The sequence below is a fragment of the Halyomorpha halys genome, unplaced genomic scaffold, assembly GCF_000696795.3.
Source record: "Halyomorpha halys isolate HHAL.00 unplaced genomic scaffold, Hhal_1.1 Scaffold550.1, whole genome shotgun sequence".
Taxonomy (NCBI): domain Eukaryota; kingdom Metazoa; phylum Arthropoda; class Insecta; order Hemiptera; family Pentatomidae; genus Halyomorpha; species Halyomorpha halys.
Window position 1 is genome coordinate 782,464 of NW_027112242.1, and position 27,944 is coordinate 810,407.

At 29.5% G+C, this 27,944-nt stretch overlaps 1 protein-coding gene across 6 annotated transcripts; it reads right to left on the reverse strand.

Moving 5' to 3' along the window:
* Window positions 1-3,814: 3,814 nt before the first annotated feature.
* Window positions 3,815-27,944, reverse strand: LOC106684174 (ankyrin-3). 6 transcript variants are annotated; one of them, XM_067050221.1, is made up of 17 exons: window positions 27,605-27,944; window positions 27,385-27,501; window positions 22,487-22,591; window positions 17,694-17,768; window positions 16,603-16,689; window positions 16,110-16,196; window positions 15,853-15,942; window positions 15,658-15,744; window positions 15,528-15,569; window positions 15,371-15,451; window positions 15,173-15,238; window positions 13,814-13,900; window positions 12,586-12,630; window positions 12,329-12,373; window positions 11,264-11,350; window positions 10,716-10,760; window positions 3,815-4,415 (listed from the first exon to the last, which is right to left on the reverse strand). In XM_067050221.1, exons 1-17 carry the CDS (start codon window positions 27,734-27,736, stop codon window positions 3,852-3,854), a joined length of 1,842 nt encoding a protein of 613 aa, XP_066906322.1. In that variant the 5' UTR covers window positions 27,737-27,944; the 3' UTR covers window positions 3,815-3,851. The 6 variants fall into 6 exon arrangements, with proteins under 6 accessions (XP_066906322.1, XP_066906321.1, XP_014281593.1 ...); XM_067050220.1 differs by having other exon boundaries at window positions 3,815-4,439; window positions 27,605-27,942; XM_014426107.3 differs by having other exon boundaries at window positions 3,815-4,439; window positions 15,377-15,451; window positions 27,605-27,940.

The following is a 27,944-nucleotide window of genomic DNA, read 5'->3' on the forward strand; positions in this document are numbered from 1 at the left end:
ATATTTTGGTACTGTAATTACTGATAACTGTGGTACAAAATTGCTTTGTAAATATTTTGTTCATCTTTATTTGAACAATAGGCACTTACAGCTGCCGTTGGCCTGCAAAACAAGTCTTTCCTACTATATTCTATCTTTTGACCTGTTGATATTAATTCCTAGCTTTCAAAGATCTTATCTAGCATTGTCCAGCGACCTTGTTTTGGGTTGTACATATGTAACCTTTTAGCTACTCTTGTGTTGTCCATCCTGTGAAGATGCTTTATTTTAATAAACATGGACACTTTTACTTTCTGTTAGTGCTAGTATATTTCTTTGCTAGTCATCATTCTCTATCCAACTTCTTGGTCTTTTTACTGGTTTGCCCTTTTCTTTTAAACCTGTCTATTTTTTCTGCAGCAGATTTGTGAAATGCCCATGTCTGCCTGCTTATGTTATAACAGGTCTAATAAGGGTCTTACACAGATCTGGGTGATTCTGCTCAGCAGCCTGCTTCTTATTAGCTTTAGCAGAGCAAACTGTTCTTGGTATGCTGCCAGTAATATTATTGTTACTTCATTTTCATTTGTTTCATCATTGATTAGAGCCTGAACGTAACTGAAAATATTGACCACTTCAATATATTGTTGTTAGTGATTTAAACTTTCGCTATAATCACTGATGATGACATATATATGTGCTGAAGGTGTGTGGGTTTCTTTTTCCTTAGTGCCATTACTTTAAATTTCCTCTTATTCACTTTCAGACACACAAGCTGAGCTTCTATATCGAGCTTCGAGATTGTCTAATGATCACATCATCAGCATATATCAATATCTGAGTCACTGTAAATGATTCTTTCCAAGTCTAATTGAGTTTCCTTCACAATAGTGTAGAGAATAATATCAAATAAAAGGGAAGATAATGGGTCTCCTTACCCCAGCCATTACTTCGAATGGGTCTGATGGTCCACTCATATTTTTTACTTGGTATTCATTTCGTAACATGGTACACTTCGTTAGCCGGATTAGCTTCTAGAATATACCTTATACGGCTGGCACCCATATGTCTTATCCTATCTAATCGCCTCCTAATCAATTGCCTTACCTAAGTGAGCATGCATTGTCGAGGCCTTCCAAGTGATCTATAACTAGTTCCAGTTTAGGACCGATGATATGTATTGTTGTTTGTAAATTAAAATTTACAAAATTATTATCCTTCCTACTGTTCTATATATATGTAAAACATGGCCTCTTACATTAAGGGAGGAATATCGCCTTAAGGTTTTTAAAAACAAAGTATTGCATGAAATATTAAAAAAAGAACGAGTTGACCAGAGAATTTAAAAGACTAAACAATGCTGAATAACGTGAACTGTATCAGATAAATAAAATTCAGTTCATAGCAATGTGACAAAGATGACTGACCAAAACATAGGAGGGAGGACTGTGTTTAAGACTAACCTACTGGCTTTGAGTTTGGGAATCACTGATCTCAACAAATAAGAAAAATGGCATGAAAATAAATGTACCTTAAACAACATATATTTGACTTTTTAGGCAAGAGACAACATACATCTTTAATATTCAATGAGGTTCTAATTGATAGAATGGGTAAGTCTTAATATATTAGAACTAATTCCAGCATCTAATTTATTTTCATTTAAAACTGGGTACAGGTTTGTCTTCCAAAACAAAAGTAACAGATTTTAAGATAATTTATAATCCGTTTTCAAGTTTTGAGCTTTAAGAAATAAGTATTAAAGCGAGGAGCGAAGGTAAGAAATGCTTATCTTCAAGCAATTAGAGAAAAGCCTTGACGGTTGAGATTAAGAAGTACAATGATCTAGAAGTAAACCAGTATAAGGTCATTTTATAACAGCTGTAATGGTTACTAAACCACCAAAACTAAAGATGATAACTAAGAAGAATGACTGTTCTGTAATCTTTAGAAACTAAATAAACAAAATGAAATTTAATTACTAATCATTATTTCAAAAGCCTATTATAAAAATTTACTTTCTTACATTCTGTTAGTTTGGTTTAATATGATTAGTAATATAGGTTCTTATTTCATTATTTTATAATTAATAAACCTCTTTTAGTTGAAAGATCTAATCTAAAAGTTTATTTAATTTAGAATATATCTTATGGATATTTTATTTTACTTTTTTAAATTCATCTAAAATCACTAATATACATGAAGTCCTCAGGGTTAATTATTCAATGCTTCCAAATATCTACAATTTAATTTTAATTATATTTTTATTATTTTATTTTTACTATTTTTTTTAAGAAATAACCCTTTTATAACCTTTTTTAATTACTTCATCATTTGTACATTTCAATCAGTTTGTCTTTTATTCTAAAAAAATAAGTTGCACGATCAACAGTTTTATAATTATACAGCAATTTAAACTAAATAAATTTAAAATTAATTATTAGTTATTTTATATAGGATTAATCATTGACACAACTAAATTTATCAATTATATTAATTTTTACAAATTAAAAAAATTGAAATTGGGCCAACAAACTTAAATACCAATATTCATTCCTATCATTACTACTTTATTTGATAAATATTATAATTTATTTGTTTTCCTTACTTTAATTAGGTGATGATTCTATGTCAAAAATGTAGCTTTTTTTTTTTGTATTCAAATCTTGAATATAAAAGTTGCACGTCTATTGTTTTGGATTAATCTCCAGTATTTTCACCTTATTAATTGAGAACACGTGTTATATTTTTTTTTTATATGAAAATTGTTATTAAATTAAAAAATAATTTGTAACATTATAATTTAGCATCTCAATTAATTAAATTATGGTTTTGTTTAAGGAGTGAGGTAGCTCAGTGAGTAAGGAACTGTGCTTATAATACCTGGGACCCAGGTTTGAATTCGGCTGTGGCAGATAATTATTCATTCTGTTACTGTAGCCGTTAGTTAACTCTGTGGGTTCGGGAGCTCTTCGAGTCCTCTTCTATAAAGAGGGTACCCACGATTCGCAAAATCTGGAAGTTGAGTATGATCTCGTACAAATTACTTCTTTGTATAACCATTGTTCAAAAAAAGCACTCCTTTTATATATGCTTTTTTTTTTTTTTTTTTTTTTGTTAATTTTAGACAGACATGACAAATAAGGCAACAATATTTAAGATTAATACAAAACAAGATAAATGTTGCTAGCTTTTATTTTTTGTTTCAAGATTTGAATATTGTTTTATTTTTTTATATATCACTGTTTTGTTTGAATAATGGCACATATGACAAAAAAAAAGTTATGATTTTATTTACAATTGCTATACTGTGATTACTTTCTTCACTGAGAAAATCAAAGACTTCTCTAAAGTTATTAGACTGATTATGAATTACATCCAGTCTATACTACACTCTATCGAATGTCTCAAATACTAAATAAAAAAAAACTTTTTTTTTTGTCATGTGCCACTATTCAAGCAAAGCAGTGATATGATCATCACATAATTAAGGTAAGGAAAATAAATAGGAATAAATAGAATTAAAATTTGTTGGCCTAATTCCAAATTTTTAAATCTATAAAAATTAACAGTTGTAAAACTTAGTAGTATCAATGGTAAGTTATACATATTTAAAATAACTAATGATGAATTTTAAATTATTTATTTGAAATTGCTGTTTAATTTTAAGATTATTTATCGTACAATATTTTATGATTAGAACAAAAACTTATAACAATAAAAATAAAAGAAGTTATAAAGAGTTGTATCTCCCAGAAAAAATAATACAAATACCATTTTGAACTGTTTAAATATAGCTATATAACTTCTATTAGAATATAACTTCTAACAAATGTAAGATGGTAGATATATATTTTATTTTCCTTGCTCAATTAAAGTATGCCCCCCCATGATTCAAGTAGTTTCATTACTTCATATCGTTTGTATAATTTTGCCAGGTACATTGGAGTCCAACCGTCCTTATCTTTTGCATTGACATTAGCACCAAATTTCAACAGTTGATCAGAAGTACAGTAGTGACCGTTCATAACCGCAAGATGTAGAGCAGTCCATCCAGCCCAGCTAGTTTCCTTTAGAAAACCTCCTCCTCGTTCATAAAGCCATTTAATTGTTTCTGTTTGACCAGCGAGAGCTGCCCTGTGAAAAGGTGTATAGCCAAACATATCTTTACTTGACAAGCTACCTCCCCATTGGACAAGCGTATTCAGTAATTCAACATTTCCGGATGCTGCTGCCAGGTGTATTGGGAATTGACCTTGCCTGTCAGTGAAATCTATTGGGGCCCCTAGCCTTAATAGTGATTGTACTACTGGTAAATTGCCTTCCCTCAAAGCTAAATACATAGGGTTTCTTCGCCATTGCTTCTTGTTTGAAACCATTCTACTTAAATCTTCTTCTCCTAAGTGGGAGTTCGATCCTAAAAAACCCAGCACCTTCTGAATGTCATCAGTATGGGATACCTATGAATATGCAGAGGCATTAACTATTAAATTGTAAAATCTGAAACAATATTTTAACTTCATTTAGGTAATAAGAAATGATTATCTTCAATTGAAAGAAACAATAATTCTTATTTCAAATTTAAGAAGACTATCTTATTATGGGAAAGAACTACTTAATTAGACTGGACTGGGATAAGTGGGTCCTAGAAATATAATAGGTGACCTTATTTTCTTGGCATAAATTGTAGTTATAATTGCTATTTTTTTTTTTTTCATAAGCTACTAGAGGTTCTGATGCTGAGTATATAATGATAAAAGATTTTGTTATCACACTGATTCTTTCCTGACTTTTTTTTTTTAAGACCTCCAAGATACACGTTTCCCAGGTCATATTTGGCTAATGTGGCATTCAGTTCTTGTAATATTAAAACAATTTTCTAGGAGAGTAATATGGACAATACAGGATAGGAAAAATAGACCAGATAAGTAAAAAAAATGTTTTCTCAAATTTTAACATTCACATACCTATATATGAAATTCATTGTAACATTCCTACTAACTAAAAATCACTTACCTAACCATTTTTCCCCTTAATTTAAGGGTTAAATATCAAACCCCAGAATTATACCTATGGGGAAAATAATGACCTTAATAGATATAGAAATATAAGAAAATTAGATAGATTTTTAATGAAGAGATTAGATGTACTCTTGGTAAACCTAACAAAGATGTAAAAATGTAATTTTTTACAAAAAGAGGAAGAATAATTTAAACTTACTGATCAGAGGTTCAAACAGGATATTTTACTATAAGAAGATATGGGATATATGATGGACAATGTTATATTGAACGACTTGGTAGAGGAAGTATGGAAACACAATGGTAAGAAGGGTAATAACCACTTCAAATCTTCATTAAATTGGGAAATAAAGGTGTGTTCATGAGTTTCTGAACAAATTTAATTAATTAAGAAATTAATTTCCTTCAAACTCTCTAAACCTAAATGGTTTTCAATTTATCATAGCAAAACTAATTCATAACATAGTAGTTAAATCAAAATTAAATATGCCTATTATATGAAATTTCAATTTCAACAAGTTCTTATGATGCATTTGTCTTCATAAAACGTATTTAAAGCCTATCTCTTTTAATCTATGTAAATGGTTAATTTTTCATAAAAAAAAAACTAATTAATAAAAAATAACTCACTACTTAAATATTGATTATTTGAAGTTTCTAACTGATCTTAAGGACTGTCATATGTTTTTCATAAAGATATCAAGTGTTTTAAAGGTTAGTTTCTGAGGGAGTTAATTTAAGGGAGATAAATTGAATCTAAATGTTTGTGAGTACTACCAAGTGAAAGAGTTAGAATCAAGGAAGCTTTTTGTGAAATTTGATGAGAATCCGCCAACGGATAGAAGAGATAGACTACAACAAAAAATCGTCCAGGTAAGTGGTAGCAATAGTTCTCTAAACTTATTGTTAACATTTAATAGTTTATTCTGTGCTGCTCAAGCCAATAATAATATCAAAGAAATGGCTATACAATGAATAAACCACCTGATAAATCTCCTACTCTTAAAAGGGTATCAACAAACAAAACACAATCAAATCAATAGAAAATAAAAAAAAAAATTTAATAATAGAAAAGGATGAAGAAGGAGGCCTACTAAAAGGCTCACCATTTTTAATATATAAGTCAATAAATAACTAGTGTGGGAAACCAAATAATGTAAAAAAAACTAAGAAACGGAACAATTTTAGTCGAAACAAGATCCAGAGAACAATCTAAAAAATTGTTAAGGCTAAACACCTTCGGCACAATAATAAAAATAAAAGTAAGCCCACATGAAAAGTTAAATATAAGTAAAGGGATAATATTTTGCCCTGATTTAGATGGAGTCGAAGAAAATGAAATTTCAGGGGCAGAAAATGCTTCAAATTCGGGCATTTTGCTGATAAATGTTCAAAAACACCAATATGTGCTTATTTTCGAAGCCGGAACATAGCGGATTACTTTGTGACTCAATAGTTCCTAAATGTGTCAACTGTGAAAACCAACACTCTACTTTAGATTTAAAATGTCCTAAACTGCAAGAGGAAAAATAAATCAAAACGATACAGTCAAAGAAAAAATATCATATAATGAAGCAAAAAATAAATATAAGGAAAGACAACATATCATAGGTAATATAAATTATGCAGATGCAGTTAAAATTAATAGGAAAGGAGGAATAGACGTAGGAAGTCAGACTGAAGAATTTAATGAATCAACTAACAATGAAATGGATATTACTACTCCGCATTCAAGAGGAGACAATACCAATATTGCAATACCCTCCCTTAGACCCCTTTCTCCCTCACCCATCCCCTCTCCTCCTTCACTTTCACCAGTCCCCCCTGTGCAAACCTACCTAGGACCTAGGTCCGTTTTGGAATCAAAACCCGAAGGCTCCAAACCCTCGGTTGTGACCACTGGTACATTTAAAACTCCGCCACTGCCAAGGCGGATTCAGTTAAATAAAAGCCAAAAAGTATTAAAAAAAGAGATACATCAATGTATAACAATCAGCTCAATAGGCCAGACCAAATATCTTAGACAACATGACAATCATTAGCTGGAATTATAATTGAATTAGGACTCAATATGAGGAAATGAAAATACTTTTAAAAGACTACAACCCAACCTTATTGTGTCTACAGGAAACAAAGTTAACTTCTAAACTAAATTTAAGAATAAGAGATTATTGTATACACAGAAAAGACAAAGAAATAGTTGAAGAGGGTATGCACATGGAGTAATTGCTATCGCAGTAAAAAATAACCTATATTCAGAAAAATTGGATATCCAAACTCCTTTGCAAGCTTTAGTCATTAAAGTAAAATCACGGTTCATGGGCCTTAAACGCGCCCAGGCAGTGGATAAAGTGGCTAAAGAACATTCCATCTCTCCAAATTTACGAGCCGAAAGACATAAAGGCATTCTTAAGGAACAGAATCCGAAAAAGTTGGGATTCAATGTGGGCTGAGGTACCACTCATCAATAAACTAAGAAATGTTTAAAAAAACACACAAAAGTGGACAAGTGCCATAAGGGGAAACAGAAGAGAAGAAATGGATGTTGCAAGAGTCAGAATAGGACATTCCAAATTAACACACCTCCACTTAATCACAAAAGAGGACCAATTTATATGCCAAACCTGTCAGTCCCTATTACTGATAAAGCATATAATTGAAGAATGCTCATCATTTCGTCAAGCCTTAGAAAATAATAAAATTCCTTGTACAAGAGAATTGGCCCTTAAAGACTCAGCAGAATCTATAGACAAAATAATAAAATTTCTAAAAGAAACTCAACTTTATACTAAAATATAATTCACCAATATCGACCAGTGTTAAAAGAAAACAGTTTACATTTATCTATCAAATGTCAAAGACAAGAAGATAAATAAAGCAAAAAGGGCATAATAACCAAGATGTTGATTGTCCTGAATAAAAATTTAATATAATCTAACTAATCTTTAAATTTAGAATGTTAAAATAATAGTTCAACTAAAGATAGGAGCACAAATCAAGAAATGTGGAAAATAATAGTTCCAATTAGCACCGTTACAGGCCAGCAACATCCAAACAGCCGTTTCCTAAGTCTAAATATTGCTCAAAAATATTTTTAATGATAGTTCGCCCAGCTAACTACAGATAGCAGCACCAATCAAGAAAGGTAGAAAATAGTAGTTCCGACAACCGCCGCAAGAGACCAGCACCATCCAAAGAGTCATTTTCGAAGTCTAGCAGAAAATTTTTAATTTGGTATTAGGATATTAGGAACTCACAAGAGCTCAAGAAGTTCGTCTGTCATTACGATTGTGTTGGAACAAATCTATATACATATGTATGTTCCAACACAAGTCTTAACTATGATCCGATCAGTTGAGCTCCTTTAAGTTCCTAATATCCTAATACAAACTAAAAATTTTACTGCTTGACTTAGGAAATGACTGTTTGGATGGTGCTGGCCTCTTGCGGTGGTTAGTGAAACTACTATTCTTATTTTCTTGGTTAGTGCTGCTATCTTTATGCAGTTAGTTGAACTATTATTAAAAATATTTTCAAGCTATATTTGAACTCCAGAAACGGCTGTTTGGACTGCTGGTCTGTAGCAGAGCTAATTGGAACTATTATTTCCCACATTTCTTGATTTGTGCTCCTATCTTTAGTTGAACTATTATTTTAATATTCTAAATTATCAATTTATATATTTGTTTGTTTTATTTATTGGATAAACAATTTACCATTTTTCTGTCATATTTATTAATGTGTGTTTTAAAATAATTAAGTATTTATTATTCTTGAATGATTGTGCATTCCTTTATGCTCTCACTAATTTAGTAAACTGGGGATAAAATATGGAATAGTAAAATAACAATTTAATAATGTTATTTAAAATATATAATTATTTTACTATAACTATGCTAAAATAATTTTACCTTTTTGAGAGTGCCTTTCATTGTTATATAAGATGAGCTCAAAACTTCAAATAATTAAGAATTTAAATATGATTTAAGTAGTGAGTTGTAAATTAGTTTGGTTATGAAAAATTAACCATTTACATGGATTAAAAGAGTTAGGTTTTAATGTGTTTTAAGAAGACATATACATCATAAGAACTTGCTGAAATTGAAATTTCACATAATAGACAGGCTTAATTCTGATTTAACTGCACTATTGTAAATTAGTTTGGTTATGATAAATTGAAAACTAGATTTCATTCTTGATTAAGAGAGTTTGGAGAAAATTATATTAATAAAAGATTAAGGTAGTTATACCTTTAACATGTTTAATAAAGATATATGCATCATAAGAACATGTTATAAATGAAGCAATAAATAAATGTGAGCAATTTTGGTTCTGAAAATACTTTTTAAGTGGGAATAAGAGAATCAGGAAAGAAATTTGATAGAAAAATAATCATTTAAATTATAATTTTATTTGAATTAGATAATGACAAAATAATTCCTCCTTTGTGAGTCTGTTGCATTATTATAAAGTATAAATGACAATTTAATTCTCATTTTACTATTATGTTGTAAATTAGTTTTATTATTAAAAATTGAACATGATTTATATAGATTAAGAGAATTATGCTTTTAATTAATATATTTTCTGAGGATGTATATCCCAAATAACTTTATAAAGCTATATATACATTTTTTAGTTTACTCCCTTCCAGGCCATTTCTGACATACAGAGCAGAAGAGATTATCCTATAGGTTTAAATTTCCAATGATAAAAATTTTGATGATATGTTGGTAGTTGACCGTGGATTAATATATGGAGAAGATGGTCTTGTGATGCGGTCAGCAAATAAAGAAAAACTGTTTATTCATGCTAACATTTTGACCTGAATTTCAGGTCTTCATCAGGACTAAAAAACAAAAATGAGATAAAAACCATCATTTAGAGAAACAAAAAAGATAATAATAAACAAACAAATTTGGAATTATAGATAACGATGAATCAAATAAAAAATAGCTGATTAATAACAATACAAGTAGGAAGTAAAGATTGATAACAATAGAAGATGAAATATAATATTATCGAGAGAAATGTTACATTGTTTCTTATTCACTATTGATGTACAAAATGCTTCCAAATAAATGACTTCGCTTGGTGACACCGATAGAATAATTGATAATTACAAGCAAATATACCAGGATAAAAAAATCAAGAGATAAGTTTGTATTTATGCAAAATAAAGTTACCAAAAACAAGGTAAAAAATCCCAGAAAATAAGGTGAAATCCTGAAAAACACTGACAAACTTCCATGTCCTCCAGTACTATCTTCTACTGAAGCAAAGGACATCCTTGTGAATGGATAGTTTTAACAGAGAATGTTGTTATACAACAACTTGTCTTACCAATAACTTCACATAGTGAGTTGACCATCCTTAATCACCAGTTTTTATACTCCAGTTTTGCATTCAATTATATAATATGTAAATTTGGTGAAATTTTAAAAAATAACTGGGTGAATGACAATTTTTTTTTTTTTTAAATCAACTAGCCTGGAAATTATTTTCATATTGAATACAGATAAAATATTGATGGTTCTGAAACATTAATTAAATATATAATCTGAAACATACAATATTCTATTATTTTTGTCCAACTCTATACGCTCATTATTCTAAATTTTCTTCCTACTATTTAATATTTCTAATCTTATACATATCAAACTATTTATAATCTTACTTAATACATATAGCTGAATTTGGTTTCAAAGAACTTACATCATTTTCATTACCAAGATTTTGGCGCATATCCTGCAGAGTGACCTTGGAAAATTCAACACAATTTATTACTTAAAGGTAATGAAGTTTTAATTAACTAATGAACAAAGGATTAACAAAAAATAACAAAATTTTGAAAAGTTAGAATCTTATCTTTTCTTTTAGGAAGATAGTCTGAGTGAAGGTCAATAAATGTATCAAAATAGTAAAAGAAAATTATTTATTGTTAACCAAAGTTGTACCCCACTTTACAGGGCTTCGTCAGGACTGTCATATTGAAAAAGAGAGGATGACTGATAGAAGGAAGGTTTAATATTTTCTACCTGACCTTCCTTTTCTCAGTTGTACTCTCTGTTTCAATCTGACAGCTCTGACGAAGCCTTGCAAAGTGAGGCAAAAAGTTGGTTAGCAATAAATAGTTTTCTTTTACTATTTTGATACCTCTATTGACCGTCACCTGGACTATCTTTCTATAATCTACACCATATGGTCAACTATCTTCTTCCTATATGTTTTCTAGTTTTAAGATTCATTGAATCTATACTTACGGCGTTATCTATTGCATTATTATTTGATTCAACGTCATTCCCTTCATTTTCTGACTCAGAATTTTTGGGCAGGCCTTGCTGTGTAACCTTGGAAAGTTAAATATGATTTAATAACCAAAAACTATTACCTACTTCTAAAAATTTTAGTAAGCAAAGTAGTAGAGATAAACAAAGTTATGTCAATCTTAAGGTAAGATTAGTAACATATAAAATTTTTTTTTAACTTCATTATAATAGCCTAACATTATTCCGATTTACTAATCACTCACTACTTATATTCCTATTATTTATAGCTAAATTTAGTATAAAGGTGCTTAATATATTTTTAGGTCCAGAAGATTAGTACATATTTATCAGAAGAACTTTAGAAAAATCAATATAATTTAATAATTGAATAGATAGTGAAATTTTATAAATCTAATGACCAACAGAACTAAGAAAACGACAATTTATTTAATCTTTTTAATTAGAAAGTTTTTAAGGGTAGGAGCCATGTGAGATAAGACCGGTATATCCTGCTACACTCTTTTAATTGCATGAAATAGATATAGAAGGGGCAGGGGAGTGCAGTGTTGAAATGGACTAAGGTTGTTTGTAAGACAAGGGAGTTGCAGCATAACCTCAGCAAACTCCAGTCTGCAGGGCTCTTGTTCGAATCCATCTTGGAAAATGGCAGCTCAACAGATTAAAAACTTGATCCTTCCCCCTCCATTTTGGTTATAAAAGGTTGGTTACCTGTGGATAACCAACCCTTTACGTCACAAATGTTCAGGTAGGGGATAATAAAAAGAATAAATAAAGTGGTGAAGTGGGCAGGCTCTCTATCTATTACACACTATATTACTTTTGAAAAGTGTGCCTAAATGGAGCAAGCAAGGCAAAACAGTCCAGTCTTGGTGAGCTCCATACTTTATTTAATTTATAGTTTCTTCAGTCAATACTTATAATAACAAAGATTTAAAACTCTATATGATTAAATAATCAACTTTTAATTAACTTATGTAAAGTTTCATGATTCTATTCTTACAGTGCTACAGTTCATGAGATTTAAAGTATAATACACACCTCACTTTTAGAACCAGAAGTTTGATGCAGATCTTGCGTAGTGACCTAATGAAATAATATGATTCATAAGCCAAGTAGATAATAAAGTTATCTAATCCAGAATTATGTAGCAGGCAATAAAAAAAAAAAAATTAACGATAGTATAAAATTACAAAATAACTTTGGCTACCAGATTTAGAAGTTTTGTTTCTATGTTTAAGATTTATTTTATTTAAAGTTTTACTCTTAATAACTAAGTTTGATTCAAAGTTGCTTACTTCATTTCCAGATTTAGATGCTTGGTGTAGATCTAGCGGAGTAACCTTAAGAAAATTAAGAAGATTTAATAACTAAACAAATGAAAAAATTAATTTGTAATTAACTAATTAGCAACAGAAAAAATAAATTCCTTCATCAATGTAAAAGAGTGGTCTTGAGTGTTCTGTTTTGATTCCTCATTACTGGACGTAGGGAAGCTTTGTATTTAAGAAGGAAATGAAAAAAATTTTTTTGTATGAATCTCATTTTATGCTTTAGAAATGCAGGAATAAAATTGGTTCTGAGTACATACAGTGACTGTAGTCAAATTTGGATTCAGGGATAACAGCTTAGCATGATAAACAATAGTCTGTTTATCCGACTTCAATAGTGCTCAGGAAATGTGGGTGTTGGTTCCTAGATAGCCCTACATCTTGTGGCATTAGGGATACACATAGGCTGTGGAGGATTAGGGAAAATATTCTCTCCCGAAATCTATGAAGTTTAATGATTTTCAAACCCACCAACATTAGATCTATATTCAAGGAATATTTATGAATTTATTTGAGTAATTCTTTTGTATTTTCTGTAACACTTAAATATTTTAAGAAATACTTTCCTTCTAAAAATCTGTCCCTACATCCCTACTCATATCAATTTCATCAAATTCTGTCAACTACATTAGGTTATGCCCTCTTGCAAACCTATTTTTCTTTGGATGCCTGTATTCAAAAATGGATTATTCAATTTGACTCAAATTTAAAGGATAATTGTGGATTAATATACAAATGAACTAGTATCAATTTACTCAAATACTACTTTCCCTTAGTGATGTATAGATGTATTTTCCTTGACATATGTTATGAAAATGGCTTCTTGGATTTGGTGAAAAATAGAGGATTAATGCAAACATGGTATAGTTTAAATTTTATAATATTTAATCTAATGTTTTTATTTATTCACATGAAAAAGTGATTTCTTGTGGCCATATATATATTAAAAATGGCTCACCCCCATACATTTTATTCCCAAACAGACCATTAACCTTGAAATATAGGTCATTATGTATGCAAGAGAAGTATAAGAAAACAAGATCAAAATAGTGAGTAAATTATGCAATTATGCTGAGTATGATATATATTTATAAAAACTTTTAATCAAATATTAAAATATGGGTAAGGTAAATTGCTAAGTACTAACATATATACTTCACGAAAAAACAAAACAAAAATATATATATACACTTACATTGTTACTATTTAAATTTTCATTTGTTTCATGGGCTGTGACATCATTTGTAGATCCAGAATTTTCATTCATAACTGATGGAATAAGCTAGAGAAACATCAACATGATTCAATTAACAAATGAAAAATAATTTTATTTCATTTTAATTCCTAATTTATTATTATACAGCAAAAGTCGGATTAGAAGTTTAACTATATTAAACTAAGAATTGAGGAATTACAGTGAAATGATAGCTAGTTATAAAATTATCCCTTATATTTCAACAATATATAGCAAAAATATTTAAATTTTTTATTCTAACTACAAAAATATTTATCTTTTAACGTATATTCACACAACCTGTCTCAGCATTTGGATCACCTCAATTTTTTGAGAAAATTTCTATTAAAGTTGTAATAAATAACTGAAGTGATTTTTCAAATGAAACTTCAATACAACAAAAGTACATAAAATACTAATAAGTGAAAAGTAATGTTTAAATGGAGAGATAAAATTTATAAATATAATTGACAAAGTAAAACAAACACCAAAATTTTGTTTATTTATTCAATTAAAAATTAACCCAGTTTTTAAAAATTACTATATTATGTTATATTTTAACTTCCTCTTAATAGTTTCTAAACAAAAGATTTTTATAAAATGGTATTTGTATAATTTTTTCTAAGAGAAATTACTCTTTTTATGACTTCTTTTATTTATTCACTTAGAAAAAAAAGAGTGAAGTACTGCAAAGAAGAATGATGGGCATTAAAAAATAGATGTTAATGAAAGTTATGACAAATAAGGTGAAAAAACTTGAGACAATGAAAAACAAGAAACAATTTCAACTTAAATTCAAAATTTTGAATAACATTTTTTTAAAAATTTTTGTTCACATCACATAATTAAGAAAAAGGAACTGGGTAATGGGCTAACTGTCCGAAACGTTGCTCAAATGTTGAAATAAAGAAAAAAAGTCATACAAAGGGTAATTTCTCCCCCAAAAAATATTATAAATAACTTAAATACTTTTTTGAACTGTGTCAAGTGAAAATGTGAAATTTATAAAATGATAATTAATGGCTAAAATTTATGTACAATTTTTATTCACTTTTTATTTAGCTTTTTCATAATTTGGCCAAAATAAGTGAAAATGCTTAGCAGAGTAGAGAAAAACTGTATGTATATGAAAACAGGATATACAGATAAAGCCGAAAAAATATATATTGTATTGGAAATGAGCAAGTATTATCTCGGAACAGTTTATGCGCAAAAGAACTATTGGCCCTAAACCTTTGGGCATATATCAACATTAAATCTAATACTATGCAATGATTTCTGGGATGTACAGTTATCATATTATTGTTTATAGCTAGCTACCTTTGTTTCAAGGTCTGGTTTTTCAACTTCAGGACCAGAAGACTTGGGCAAATCTATTGCAGCTACCTAGGGAAAATCAATTTGATTAAAAAAATATTTTTTAATAAATAGGATTAGATGCCCTCTAAATTAATTTTAATTAAGTAAGATTATTAAATCAATAATAACATAAGATTTTTTTGATTTTTTTATACAAACCCTTACAGTGCTATCGTTTATAGTTCTATCTGGTACTTTATCTATTAAACCAAATTCTTCGGACAGGTCTGGCCAAGTTATCTAGAGAACATCAAAAATTTAAAATTAACTGCAAATTAAAAAGCCACAGTGAAACTGTATCTTATGTTAAAATTACATCTTTTATTGAAATGTACTCTTCTCCCACAGTTTGCTTTGCCTGCAAAAATTATTCATCATTTAGAATATATTTTAGTCATAAATCAAGTGTAATAATTTATATAATAATAATAATTTGTAGTACTTACAGTTCTATTTTTTATTGCTGCATTAGATTCAAACTCTATTGTTTCGATTGTAGTTCCAGAAGGCAGAGATGAGTCTTGCACAGCAAACTTAGGAGAAATTAATATAGTTAATAACAAAAACTTAAAAAAAAAAAACTTGAAATTTAGATTATACATTTTCTTAGTTAAAGTAAGGTTTCTTCAATCTATACTTACAGTGTTATAGGCAATAACTTCATTTTGTTTGAAGTGTGCTGTTTCACTTTTAGACCCAGAAGTTTGGAGCAGATGTGATACAGTTATGGCCTTAACAAAAATCATCATGATTCAATGGGTAATACCCATAATTTATATGATTAATAACATTAGTTTAATCTAATTTTTAATGAACTAAATAAAATAAAAAAATGGTGTATGTTAGATAAGAAGTTTTGTAACCTAATTTGTAGTTTCTTGAATGTTTACATACATACATCATTATTGTTTATAGCTCCATTTAATTCATGGTCTGGTATTTCATTTTTGGAAAAAATATTTTGGGGCACATCTGACGAAGTATCCTGTGGAAACATCAATATGATTGATCAACCTTGCGAGTAATTAAATTATTTCAATATGATTCGCAATTAACTTGCAGTCGATAAAAAAATAATGAACAATAGCATAAAATACAAAATTATGAAATTTTGAATTTCTTTGTTTCTATATTTAATGTTCTTTTAAGTTATAGTTTTGCTGTTTACAACTAATTTTCATTTGAAATTGCTCATGTACTTTATTTTCAGGTCCATATATTGGGCATAGATCTCACAAAGTAACAGTAGGTAATCAAGAAGATAATAACAAAATATATTATGAAATAATTTGAAACTTCTTTTTATTTAACTAATGGCCATCAGAATAAAAAAATCAATTTGGTTTAGATGGTTTATTACTAAATTTATAGTATCTTAAATTTATACTTACATTGTTATTGTATATAGTTTCATTTGGTTCATAGTCTGTAACTTCCTTTATAGATTCAGAATTTTCAGTCAATTGTGTTGGAGTAACCTAACAAAACATCAATATGGTCCATTAAAAGTTAATATTTTTTAATTATATATTTCAATGATTGACCGTATTATTTATATTATCAAGATGGTCAGGGGTGCTGTCAAAAGAAAACAAATAGTTAAGAACTATTTATTGTTTTATTAATTATTTATTCGCTAATTCGAAAACTGGAACAGCCCATACGAAGCTCTACAAAGTGGGGTGAAACATAACTATTTTTTTGTTTTATTTTGACGAAACCCCTGACCATCTTCTTCATAATATTCTTTAAACTTAATTATTAACAAACTGATAACAAACAAATGATGGATAAGAGTTTTTGGGATTGTTGTTTTGAGGGAGTTGTGCATAACCCTTTTAAAATTAATTCTTTTATTTCTTAAATAACATCTTACAACGTTTTAGGCTCTTTTTGTCCAGTTTTAATTTTTTATTTTTCAAAAAAATTGCAAGATTGCAAATTTATAACAAACATTATAATAATTTAGAATAAAACAAATTGTGATATAACAAAAATATCGAACATTTTTATACACAAATTATATGCTTATTTAAATTTATTACTTCCATACTATTTACCTTTATTTTGGGCAGATCTGAGGTAATAACCTACAGAAACATTGATATAATGCTTTAACAAAGAAAATAATCGAATTATTTAAATTTTATTCAATGAACTATAGCATAAAATACAAAATATAAAACTTTGAACTTCGAAAATTTCTTTCTTTCTTCATTTAAGGTTTCATGTTACTGTTAATGTTTTTTGTTTAAGTTATAGTTTATAATTAAATCTAATTTAAATTGTCTTAAGTATTACATTTTTAGGCTCACATATTTACATTCTTACAGACTAACCTTGGAAAATCAAGATTATATAATAAATAAACAGATAATGAAATTATTTGAAACTTTTTTTTGGGTAACTTATGACCAATATAATAATAAAAAAAATTTTGAGTTGGAAGTTGTCTTACTTAATTTATAAGTTCTATACTTACATAGTTGTTTATTGTTTCATTTTGTTCAGAGCCTGTAATGTCACTTATAGATTCAGAAATTTCTGGTGGAATGGCCTAGTGAAACATTAATATGATCTATTAAAAAATAATTTTGTTAAAAATTTAATTCCTAACAAACATATAGCCAATAAAAAGTTGCAATAGAGTTTTTATGATTGTTCTTTTATAGAAGTAATGTATGACATTTCTAATTCTTTTTCTTATATTCCTTAAATATCATTCAGCAACATTTCAGTTCAGGCTTTTTTGCCAAATTTTAAGTTTTTTTTTTTAAATGTTAAATTTTCAAGGCAACAAACCATTGTACAATTGTCATAAACAAATACATGCTAATTTAAATTTGTTACTTTCACACTATTTACCTTCATATAACTTATAATTAGTAAAATCCAAAATGTCACTTGAAATAATTAAATATATCCAACTTAGCTTATTTTATGATCATTGCAGTAATTTTATAGTTAAATAAAAACCTTTAGTCATCTGTAAGAAAAATTATTTATTTCCAATCATACAACAATATTCACTTTCTTGTCAAATATTACTTAATCTAAAAATAATAATCTGTCCAGTTCAGTTTATTTTTTTTTTTAAGGATTTGTGTAATTCTTCCATTATGTAGTATTTTAATTTAGCCTAAAATTATTAATTTTAAATTTCTACTCTATTGAGATACATAATATAAGCTTTCTTGACGGCTTCAATTTTAATAAACATTACATTTTCAGTGAAGCCTGTTTTTCATACTCCACATGCTCACAGGAATTTTCACTTTTTTATTGTGATTTTAAATTTTGGTCAACTTCAAAGGACATTGGTTAGAAGTGTCAGCATCCATAATGTTTTGTAATACCTTTTCTATTTCTTTGTGGTAATTATATTGAGGAACCTTACATACCTTCCTGTGTTTTATTGGCCCTCTATGGAAAAAACCTTTTTCCTCCACCCTTTTTTCTACCCTGTTAATTTTTTTTCTAATTCTATAAAATTTAACAATGGTGGTGGCCTGACAGTTCTGCAATGATGGTCTTTAGAAAAATTATAAACTTACTTATACCCTTGTTGAAATCTGCAGTATTCACAACATTTTCTACTAAAAATTTCTTGAAAGAAGTAGACCATTTGGTAATGTTCTCATTTGTTTTATATCTTAAACCCTCTCCATTATTAGGGTCTATTGGATTCTTGACTATTTCTCTGATCTTAATGGTGTTAGCTTCTCTGGGATTTTTTTTTGTGATGTGGATTTTAAGACCTCTTTCACCTTTAAAAGAGAGATCACACATAGCTTAAACAATATCATCAGGCTGCAGACCTAAATATTACTGTTCGCTGCCTGCCTCTATGAATTTCTTTGGAATTTTTTGTAAGGGAGGAAATATATCTTCATTACCAGTGGTTCCCAACGTTTATTTTTGGCTGCAGAATCATTTTGGTGCCACTTGGAGAATGGCAGAACCTTTTTGGTAGAAGTTGGCAAATTACAGAACCCCTACATTATCATTTGATACAAATAGAGTGTCAAATGCCGTCTTTTCAGCATCAGCTAAGAAAGGTTAGTACTATAAACTGTATTGAGTTGACAACCCATTCCTAAATTATTTAGTGGAAAACCCGGAAGAGGCTTGCGGAATCCTGGTTGGGAATAACTGCTCTATAGGTACTGTTCCAATACTATGCCTTCTGTATCTGGCCATTCCACTTTAACCAAATCCTTTTGTTAAGGTTGAACTGATTGAATATATAATGTCAGAGGTTCAAAGGTTTTTATTATTGTAATGTTAAATATTATGGTTAGATGGTTTTTGTTACTATGTTTATTATTATTGTGGAGTTATAATTCATGACATGCAGAAGTTTTATCTTCTTGTCCTTTTCAGGGTATGGATGAGTCTCACAATAATTCTTGAAGTGGGGCCATCATGGAATCCAGGATTTTGTTTTTTATTTATTTATAGTATACTTTATTGTTTATATTTTAAAATTATCTTGTTTCTTTATTAATTTGTTTCACCATCTGACTTTCACTATTTGATATTTTTTGTACCCTCATATCAATCTTGCAGTCAAAAATTAAAACACAATTGTGCTTAATTTATTTGTATTTTAGGGGAAACTGTGTTCCCTTCTCATCCTCCTAGAAGTATCTTCAAAATATAAATAAATAAATTGAGCACAATTGTGTTTTAATTTTTGTCCTAAATGCATATAAAAAAATAATGAATATGATAAAATAATATATTGTTTCTTATTTTAATCTTCTGTTGATAGTGATTATTGTTAATTATTTTTTTAAATTTGATTCATAAGTGAGACTAAAATAACGAAATTCTTTTACAAAACATCAAGGGAACAAAATTGGTATCTAGAGAAATCATATATTTTATAACACAGATAACCACTTTTTACTCTCCAATTTTTTTTTTATTTATTGATATTTACAACTGTATAAAAAATACAACAAGTAAATTTGATCATAATGAAATAATGATATGATACAGCATGTAGAGAAATTACCCAGAAGTAGAACTCTAAAAACATTTTACAATATAAGGTCACAAGGCTATCTTCTTTTCAGACGCCTCGGAGGATTGCCAGGAATGGAAGAGGATGCAAGGTTAGAAACTAGTGGATTTGGGTGGTTAGGGAGTTTATAATGGAAGGAATGATATTGGGTTCGGGCTAGATCAATTACATAGGAAACATTTAGGTCTTTATGGATGGTCTCTCCAATTTTAAAAGTGTTTTCATGAGTTTAAGTTTTGTTTGGGAAGTAAAATATCTTCTTAATGAATTAAGAAGTAAGACTCCCTTAAAAAAAGCTGATTTGAAACTTTGAGGTAACATGACAGAGGGACCAAGTGATCTGATAGGTGTCGATTACAATTAATGTTGTTTTATATTAATTGATTTCTGCTGTCCTCATCAATACTCTGCATTTAGCCATTTAAATAAAGTTCATTGAGTACTTCATAAACGTACATATCAAAATATTTTATTAAATATTAGTATATTTATTTAACTACTATGATTTTCCTTGTCTTCTTTTAAGTATCGGATAGAAATAATGCAATATATCTAAAGGGAGAAACACTTTATTCAAAAAAGCAGTGCCATCCAACTGCATTGGATTGCTATACTCACAGCATACCTAAATCTGGTTAAACAATTGCTTATTATTTTTATATTAAATAGGCTTAGAGATTGAATATTAAAATACATAATAGTAGTACATGATTTTTTTTTATTGTTTTAGTTCTTTAAAATAAATATTAAAAATTCTAAATATATATAAAACGTTTCATTGTTGAAATTTGGAAGAATAAAAGGAACTCTGAATAATGTAATAATTCATAAAACATTATTATATTATTACTGTATTCTAAACTTTATGATCTTTTACTGGAAGAGTCTTTGAATTAAACTGGATTTGGTGAATGACACAATTCTTCCTTTTTCAAATAAAATAATTTATTTCACATAATCAGCAACAATGTTTCGAGAAAATTGGACCTGAGAACTCGAGGAAAAGTAACCTGAAGATGGGGAATTTTCTCGAAACGTTGTTGCTGATTATATGAAATAAATTATTTTATTTGAAAAAGGAAGAATTGTGTCATTCACCAAATCCAGTTTATTACTGTATTATATATTATATTTATAGTACACTTTTCATACTTATAGTACAATAATATTACTATCTATTGTATTAGAATATATTACTGTAGATCTATACATCATTATTATACCATAGTCGTGTTGTGGCTTAAAATTAGTTAAAAACATGGTTATGTGAAAATAAGCAATGTGTTAAAGCCATCTCAAAATTGACCATGTCTTTCTGAAGGAAAGCTTTAAAAAAGAACAAAACAAACTCGCTGGCTGGGATTATAAACATTTATTATGCTAAGTTGAAAAACATAATATCAAATCAAAATAAAACCTTAAGAAATGAAATCAAGAACAAAATTTAAAATAAAACTGTCCTTCAAGAGAAAGCAAAATGAAATAAAAGAACAAACAAAATTTACTAAATCAATAAAGATAAAATAAATTACTGCTGGACGAACTCCAATAGGTCCTCAGTGGTAGGTCCTGAAAGGTCTGCTCCGAAAGGTCAGAGAGGCGATGCTGTTTAATGAAGAAGTCCACTGTTCTCACCTTGGTGGGTCCACTTTTGTATGGCGCTCCAATAAATATTCACACAGAGTCTGGTGACGATTTGTGCCCAATTACACAAAGGTGACTGGGTGACCGACTTAGGCCATACATTATTGTATTGTGAAAAAATAGTCCCTATGCTGCTATTCCATCATATACACATTACAATACAAGTTTAAATAAATATCCCTTTTTTAAAACAAAAACAAACTGTTTACAAATTACAAAACAAAAAAAAAATGAAATACTATGCCTATTAACAAAATATACTTACAGAATAGATTTACGAATTAATTATTAAATGTGGTGTTAACACAAGGGTTAACTTTTCCACAACTATGTTTGCTTATGAGAAAAATTATATTTTTTCTTTGATTCTAAACAATCAAATAGTTTCTTAATATAACTAATAGGTTTAAAATTAGATATGTAAAAATAAAAACTCAAATTTTCATCCAGTGTTCTATTCAGTGTGCTCTTGCTGGATTTTAAATTAAGAGATGTGTGGAAAATTCTATTTAGTTATATAAAATTATTTCGATTAAAAATTATTATTAATTAAACCTGTCTAATTCATATGTTGCTTTTCTATATCCAAGAGTTTAACCTACCTCTTCAGAAACTTCCGAGAAACAGTGAAGATTGTTACAGACACAGAGATGTGTTTTCCCAGAACCATTAAGTTCTCTGAATGAAGTTTCCACATGCCCTGAGATCTGCAAAATAAGTGATCTAAGAAGTAGATGTGTACTTGAAATACTTTTATTTATAATAACCATCCATACTTCTTTAGAATTCAAAATGAATCTGTCATTTTATGCACTTTCTATTTGTCATAAAGATGCTTATTTAAATTTGTGCCAAATTAGACGATAATAAATTAAGGGACTTGTTGATACCAATTGGGCTATCGGTTAAGCATTCCCTGCTTGGAAGGAGTCGGAACTGTCCTAATAATTAAAAACAATTTTAAGCTAAATGAAATCCTTGGGGTGTACCGATTTCCTGACGTAACTTTTGAGAAAGGATTGAACCAACTTTCATTTGGAATGTTCTGTCTTAAAAAATGTAAAAGTTGTTGATAAATTTAAATTTATGAAGATGACCTAGAGGACAATTTTTGTTGAACTAATTGGTTGTGAAGATCCCTAACATCCCTGTTTGATCACTGTCTTATGAGTAGCTTTGATATTTCGGATCTGTGATAAGACTTTTATTATCTACCAGCATGTCTATATGTCCTAGAGTATCAACAGTTAATTCTTGTAGTAATGTTTGGTGCTAGACGACATTTCGACGATCTGTACTGGAGTAAATGTGCTGCCGGGTGCCTTCAAGGTTAATACCATGGTTTGGATTTTTTCTGGTTTCATTGATTTTTCACTAGAAGACTGAGTAGTTGCAAAGTCTTCTAAATTTATATTTTCATAGTTTTCATGAGGACCTAACGTTAGGTTCAGCTATACGGAGGATATGGTGGGAGGAGGGTTTTTGTCTCCTTGGTTTCTTTTAATGTGAAAGGGTTGTCTTGGCAACTGACTATTATAGGCTACACTATAAGGAAACATCACACTAAGGCCCTTTGAACACGGAGCGACTTGAAACGGCTCAAAGTCGAAGCTATTCCGGCCTGCACTACCTCAATAAGACTGAAGTTGGGATCCGCACACGAGGCGAGAGGAAATCGGCTCGAAGTCGAAGCGATTCCCTCACAACACTACTTCAATAGGATTTAAGTTGGAATCCTCACCATTATTTAAGTTGGCCATTACGTTTACGCCCCACAATTATAACCTTCTTTTAGCAAAGTTTGTGTTTTTTAAAAATAAATTCTCCTTAACTTCACACTTTTCTTTTTAGTTAGATTTTCACGAAACCTTCCATTAATAATATTTCTATTATTTACATAGCTGCACTTGTAAAATGCCGGTTTCGAGATCCCGAGCTTGAACGTAAATAGAATTGATTGCGTTATGGTTAATTTGATTAACTTGATTTTACGTCAAATTTAATTGTTTATAAATTAAGTTTTATACCTTGTTTTGTTATCATTTAACTTATATATTTGTAAATTTGGTGTAAGTATGCTCTATAACATCTATTACCGTTGTCTGTAACTTTATGAAAGAAGGTTACATTACACAATAAAATAATAATTTAAAAAACTTTCACGTTGTATTAGGAAATTTCACCTCTCTTTATGAATTCTTAAAAAGGCATTAATAGTTTTCTTTTTGTAACGAATATTACTGATTAGTTTCTGTTATTGATATGGGCATTTTTGAATTTAGTATTTGCAGGTAAATTATAAATGTTCAAAATAAATTTAAACTATGTTTTGCGAAGGATGAAGTCATTTTTATATTCCCATATCAACAAAATATTCTACGAGAGAAATTTTCAATAATCAATATGAAAAAATAAATTATTTTCAAAATTAAATAAAAAATCGGATTGTTCTGAGGGTAACTTAAAACTAGAAGTAGAAGAGATATTGTTGCGTGTTACCTGGGCTAAGAAACAACCACTACGAACAGATACAAAAATAATTTTTTTATTGCAAAGGAGAATATTCACGAAATTTTCCTAACCTATTGTTACTTTTTTTTTTTGCACACTGTCCAAAAACATCTGTTTTAATTCATCAATAATATCAATTATAATCGATGGAACAAATAACATCGTTACACTGCCCCCTTCTTAAAGTACTGCTCGTCCCAAACAGAATCTTCTTCACATCCTAGAGTTTGGAATCTTTCTTATCAATATATATCCTATGATGCCGTGAAGAATCTTATTTTATTTTGTCTTCAGTCTCTAGTACTTTTATGCTTCTATTACTTCCTGGTTTTTCAATTTGTTATTATTATGATGCTCTCCATGTCTTAAACTGATTGAGTAATTTTTACCAATTCTACTAGGTTTTTTTTTTTCATCTTCTCGTCTCCTATCTTCGTCCCTTCTAATATATTCTTTACGTTTGTTAATATACTTCCTGTCTTCTTCTTCTATTAACCTTCTTCCCTTTTTATCTTCATCATATCTATAATTTTTTCCTCTTTCTCTCCAGCTGCAATCTTTCCTGCAACGAGACTTACGCCTTTCCTTCTTTCTCTCCATCTATAATCGTCAGCATATCTATCAACCGTCCTTCTCATATCATCGTGTCTTCGTATATCCTTTCTTCCTATACATAATAAAAAAAAAAAAGTTTCTTTCGCAAAATCCCGCTTCTGACATCAATTGTTACGCATTACCTGGGCCAAGAAACAACCCACAACGAACAGAAACAAAATCAACTTTTAAATTGCAAAGGAACGAAAATATTCACAAAATTTTTCTAACCTGGCATTATTTTTTTTTTTTTACACACTGTCCAAAAACATCTGTTTTAATTCATAGATAATTTCAATTACAATTGAACGCGGAAGAGTTTTGTCCCGAAAACATAAAACTCCAAAAAAAAAAATCGATGTCACAATAAACGCCGAGATAGCAAATACGGTTTTTCCGATAATTGAGTATCCGGGAATAAAAGATTTTTGAATTTTTTCCAAATGTACTCAGATATGATAAGGGAACTTGTCCATATCTTCAAAGCTATTGGACTTTAGCGAGCCGAAGTACGACACTTAAAAAATACGACATTCTTGTTCTCATCTGCTATTGACGAGAAACCTATGAAAACGTAAACGGCCAAAAGACTTGAAAATTTGCGTATACATTTTGCCTCGGTGTCATGATAATGTCTTTTGTATCATTTATACTAATTATAAACCTTAATAAATAAACTAATAATAATTATGAATTAAAAAACTTATTGCTATTATGCATTTTGATTTATAAATTTTTATATATAATCCAATAGTGAAATTAGAAATATTTGCGTGAAAACGTTTTTAGTTATTAAAATATGTGAAAACAAGAAACTTATTTAATTGAAATATATTTATTGCAATTTAGACGAAACTTTTTCCATATCTTTTACATTTTTACTATGTCCACTGAAAACATCTGAAAGAAAAACTGAAAGAAATGGGATTAAACAAAGATTTATTGATTATTTTAAAGGTCATTGTGAAATAAAAGTTGATAATATTTCAAAATTTACTATTTGTTTTTTTTTTTAACGCCTTTTTGATATCACTACTTTTTACGGCTAACAACTTTTGGTTGCTTTTTTTTTTTTTTTTGTTTGATTGGGAACATTTTCGGGAACAACAACCGTGTTGTCTTTTATGTCGAACAATACTTTTCTTGTATGTTATTGGTTAAAAAAAAATGATGAATAACAAAATGGTGGTGTATCTTTAATATTAATTTTTTTTTAAACTGATAACATATTTTGTAGTATTAAAGTTAAAATCAGTCACTGAATCAGTGATTCCCAAAGTGGGCGCCACCGCCCCCTGATTGGTGCTGCAGCGATTCAGGGGGGCGGGAGGGCGTTTTTGGCCACAGGTGCATTTAGGGTGGGGGAGGGTGATGAATAACAAGTTGTCACGGTCAACAATATTACTGCTGACGAAAATAGAACCGAGGATTACTAAAATGGTAGCAGCACATTTCATTCCGGTTCATCCTTCTCATCAAGATGATTTTGAATATTTTAACTTTTTTTTACATTCTATTCTGAGTTCAATAAATAGTTTCATAATTTCCAAGCTCAATGCTTCTAATTTACACCTTTTTTGGCTATATTTTACGGCAGAAACATTAATACATATATATTTCCTATTAATAGCTATTAAATTAAAAAAAAAAAATTAATTTCCAGGAGGCGCAAAGTAATATTTTTCCTGATAAACCCTGGAAAAAACCTGAAAAGGTGGTGGTAGGACAAACAAGTTTAGGAATCGCTGCTCTAAATTGATGCTCAACAAAATTTTGAATGAAAGATTTGATGATGGCCAAAAAAAAAATTCTTTTTATGAACTTAGATTTTTCTAAACTTACGTCATGTCAAAAAAAAAGATACTAACGACGAAATAAAACCCCGTTCCTCCCAATAGCCTGTTATGTTCGTAAGCATGATTCAGTTAGCTGCAGAATAAGGGACGTGAGGGCCGTGCGGGGTGGGAAGCAGGTACCAGTGCGCTCGGTTCGGAACGTTGTGGGTTCGGTTCCCACCTGGGGCAGTTAAAATTCATTTTTCGGCGGTCCCGAAGAATTAATCTTGACACTCCCACCTTGGTTAGTACGCGGCGGCAACTCGGGTAGCCGCCAGGGGTTGACAAAAAGGACCACTAGGCCCACTTGCCGGACTTGTTCCCCCTCGCCGATACCAGTACCAGTACCAGCAGCTACTGAATAAAAGTAAGTGGCTAAAGTAGTCAAACATCAATAAAAAATAACATATAAAATCTCTGAATAGAATCTCGCCCACAGTTATGCTAGTTTTCGTTCATTGGGTGCATTTATTATTATTTCATTATACTTTATTATATTATACTTTATTTCAAAGTATATAATACCAGCTTTAGTATAAGTAAATATAAAAAAAACTCACTTGTAAATAGTGGGGAGGATCCTGGTTAGAAAGACCTAGTGGTTTCTTGCCATGGGCCGAAGCCGGTTTTTCCTCCACTAATGAATCTGTTATTCGGGTTCGAGTTCTAACGATGGCCTAAAGAAGTAAGCATATCATTATAAAAAGTAATATTAAACAATTACACGTGTTAAAGCAATGTTAATCAGTTAAACAAATATATATGGTCCAAATGAATTACCTCACTATTGCTTCTGGAAGGCGGAGCAGGAGGAATAACAGCACTTTGCTTCCACAGAAGGTAGGCTCCCAAAGTACAAGCCGCCACAGTGACCAGAGCAGGAGTCAAGTAAGGATAACTTTCTTTGGACATTTTGGACTTCCTTTTTCCTGAAATACTACAGCATAGGCCTACTATTAATGAGCAAAGGAATTTTCGTTTTCTTCTCTTTAAACCATCTTTTTTAAATATTTTTTAATGTTTATGTGCTTTTTTTTTTTTTACTTGATATGATCTTGCTTAAATTTTGTGCTCGTTAAAACGGAATAGGTTATAACCTTATAAACTTAATGGGAGAGAA

What these genes read in the sequence shown, in the direction of transcription:
- LOC106684174 (XM_067050220.1), bottom strand. Translation starts at nt 27,736, where the DNA reads ATGTCCAAAGAAAGTTATCCTTACTTGACTCCTGCTCTGGTCACTGTG. An exon ending in AAACTATATACAATAACAAT is followed by an intron (nt 16,197 to 16,602) that starts GTAAGTATAAAT and finishes ATGTTTCCACAG; the next exon opens with GATACTTCGTCAGATGTGCC. An exon ending in TAAACGATAGCACTGTAAGG is followed by an intron (nt 15,239 to 15,370) that starts GTTTGTATAAAA and finishes GATTTTCCCTAG; the next exon opens with GTAGCTGCAATAGATTTGCC.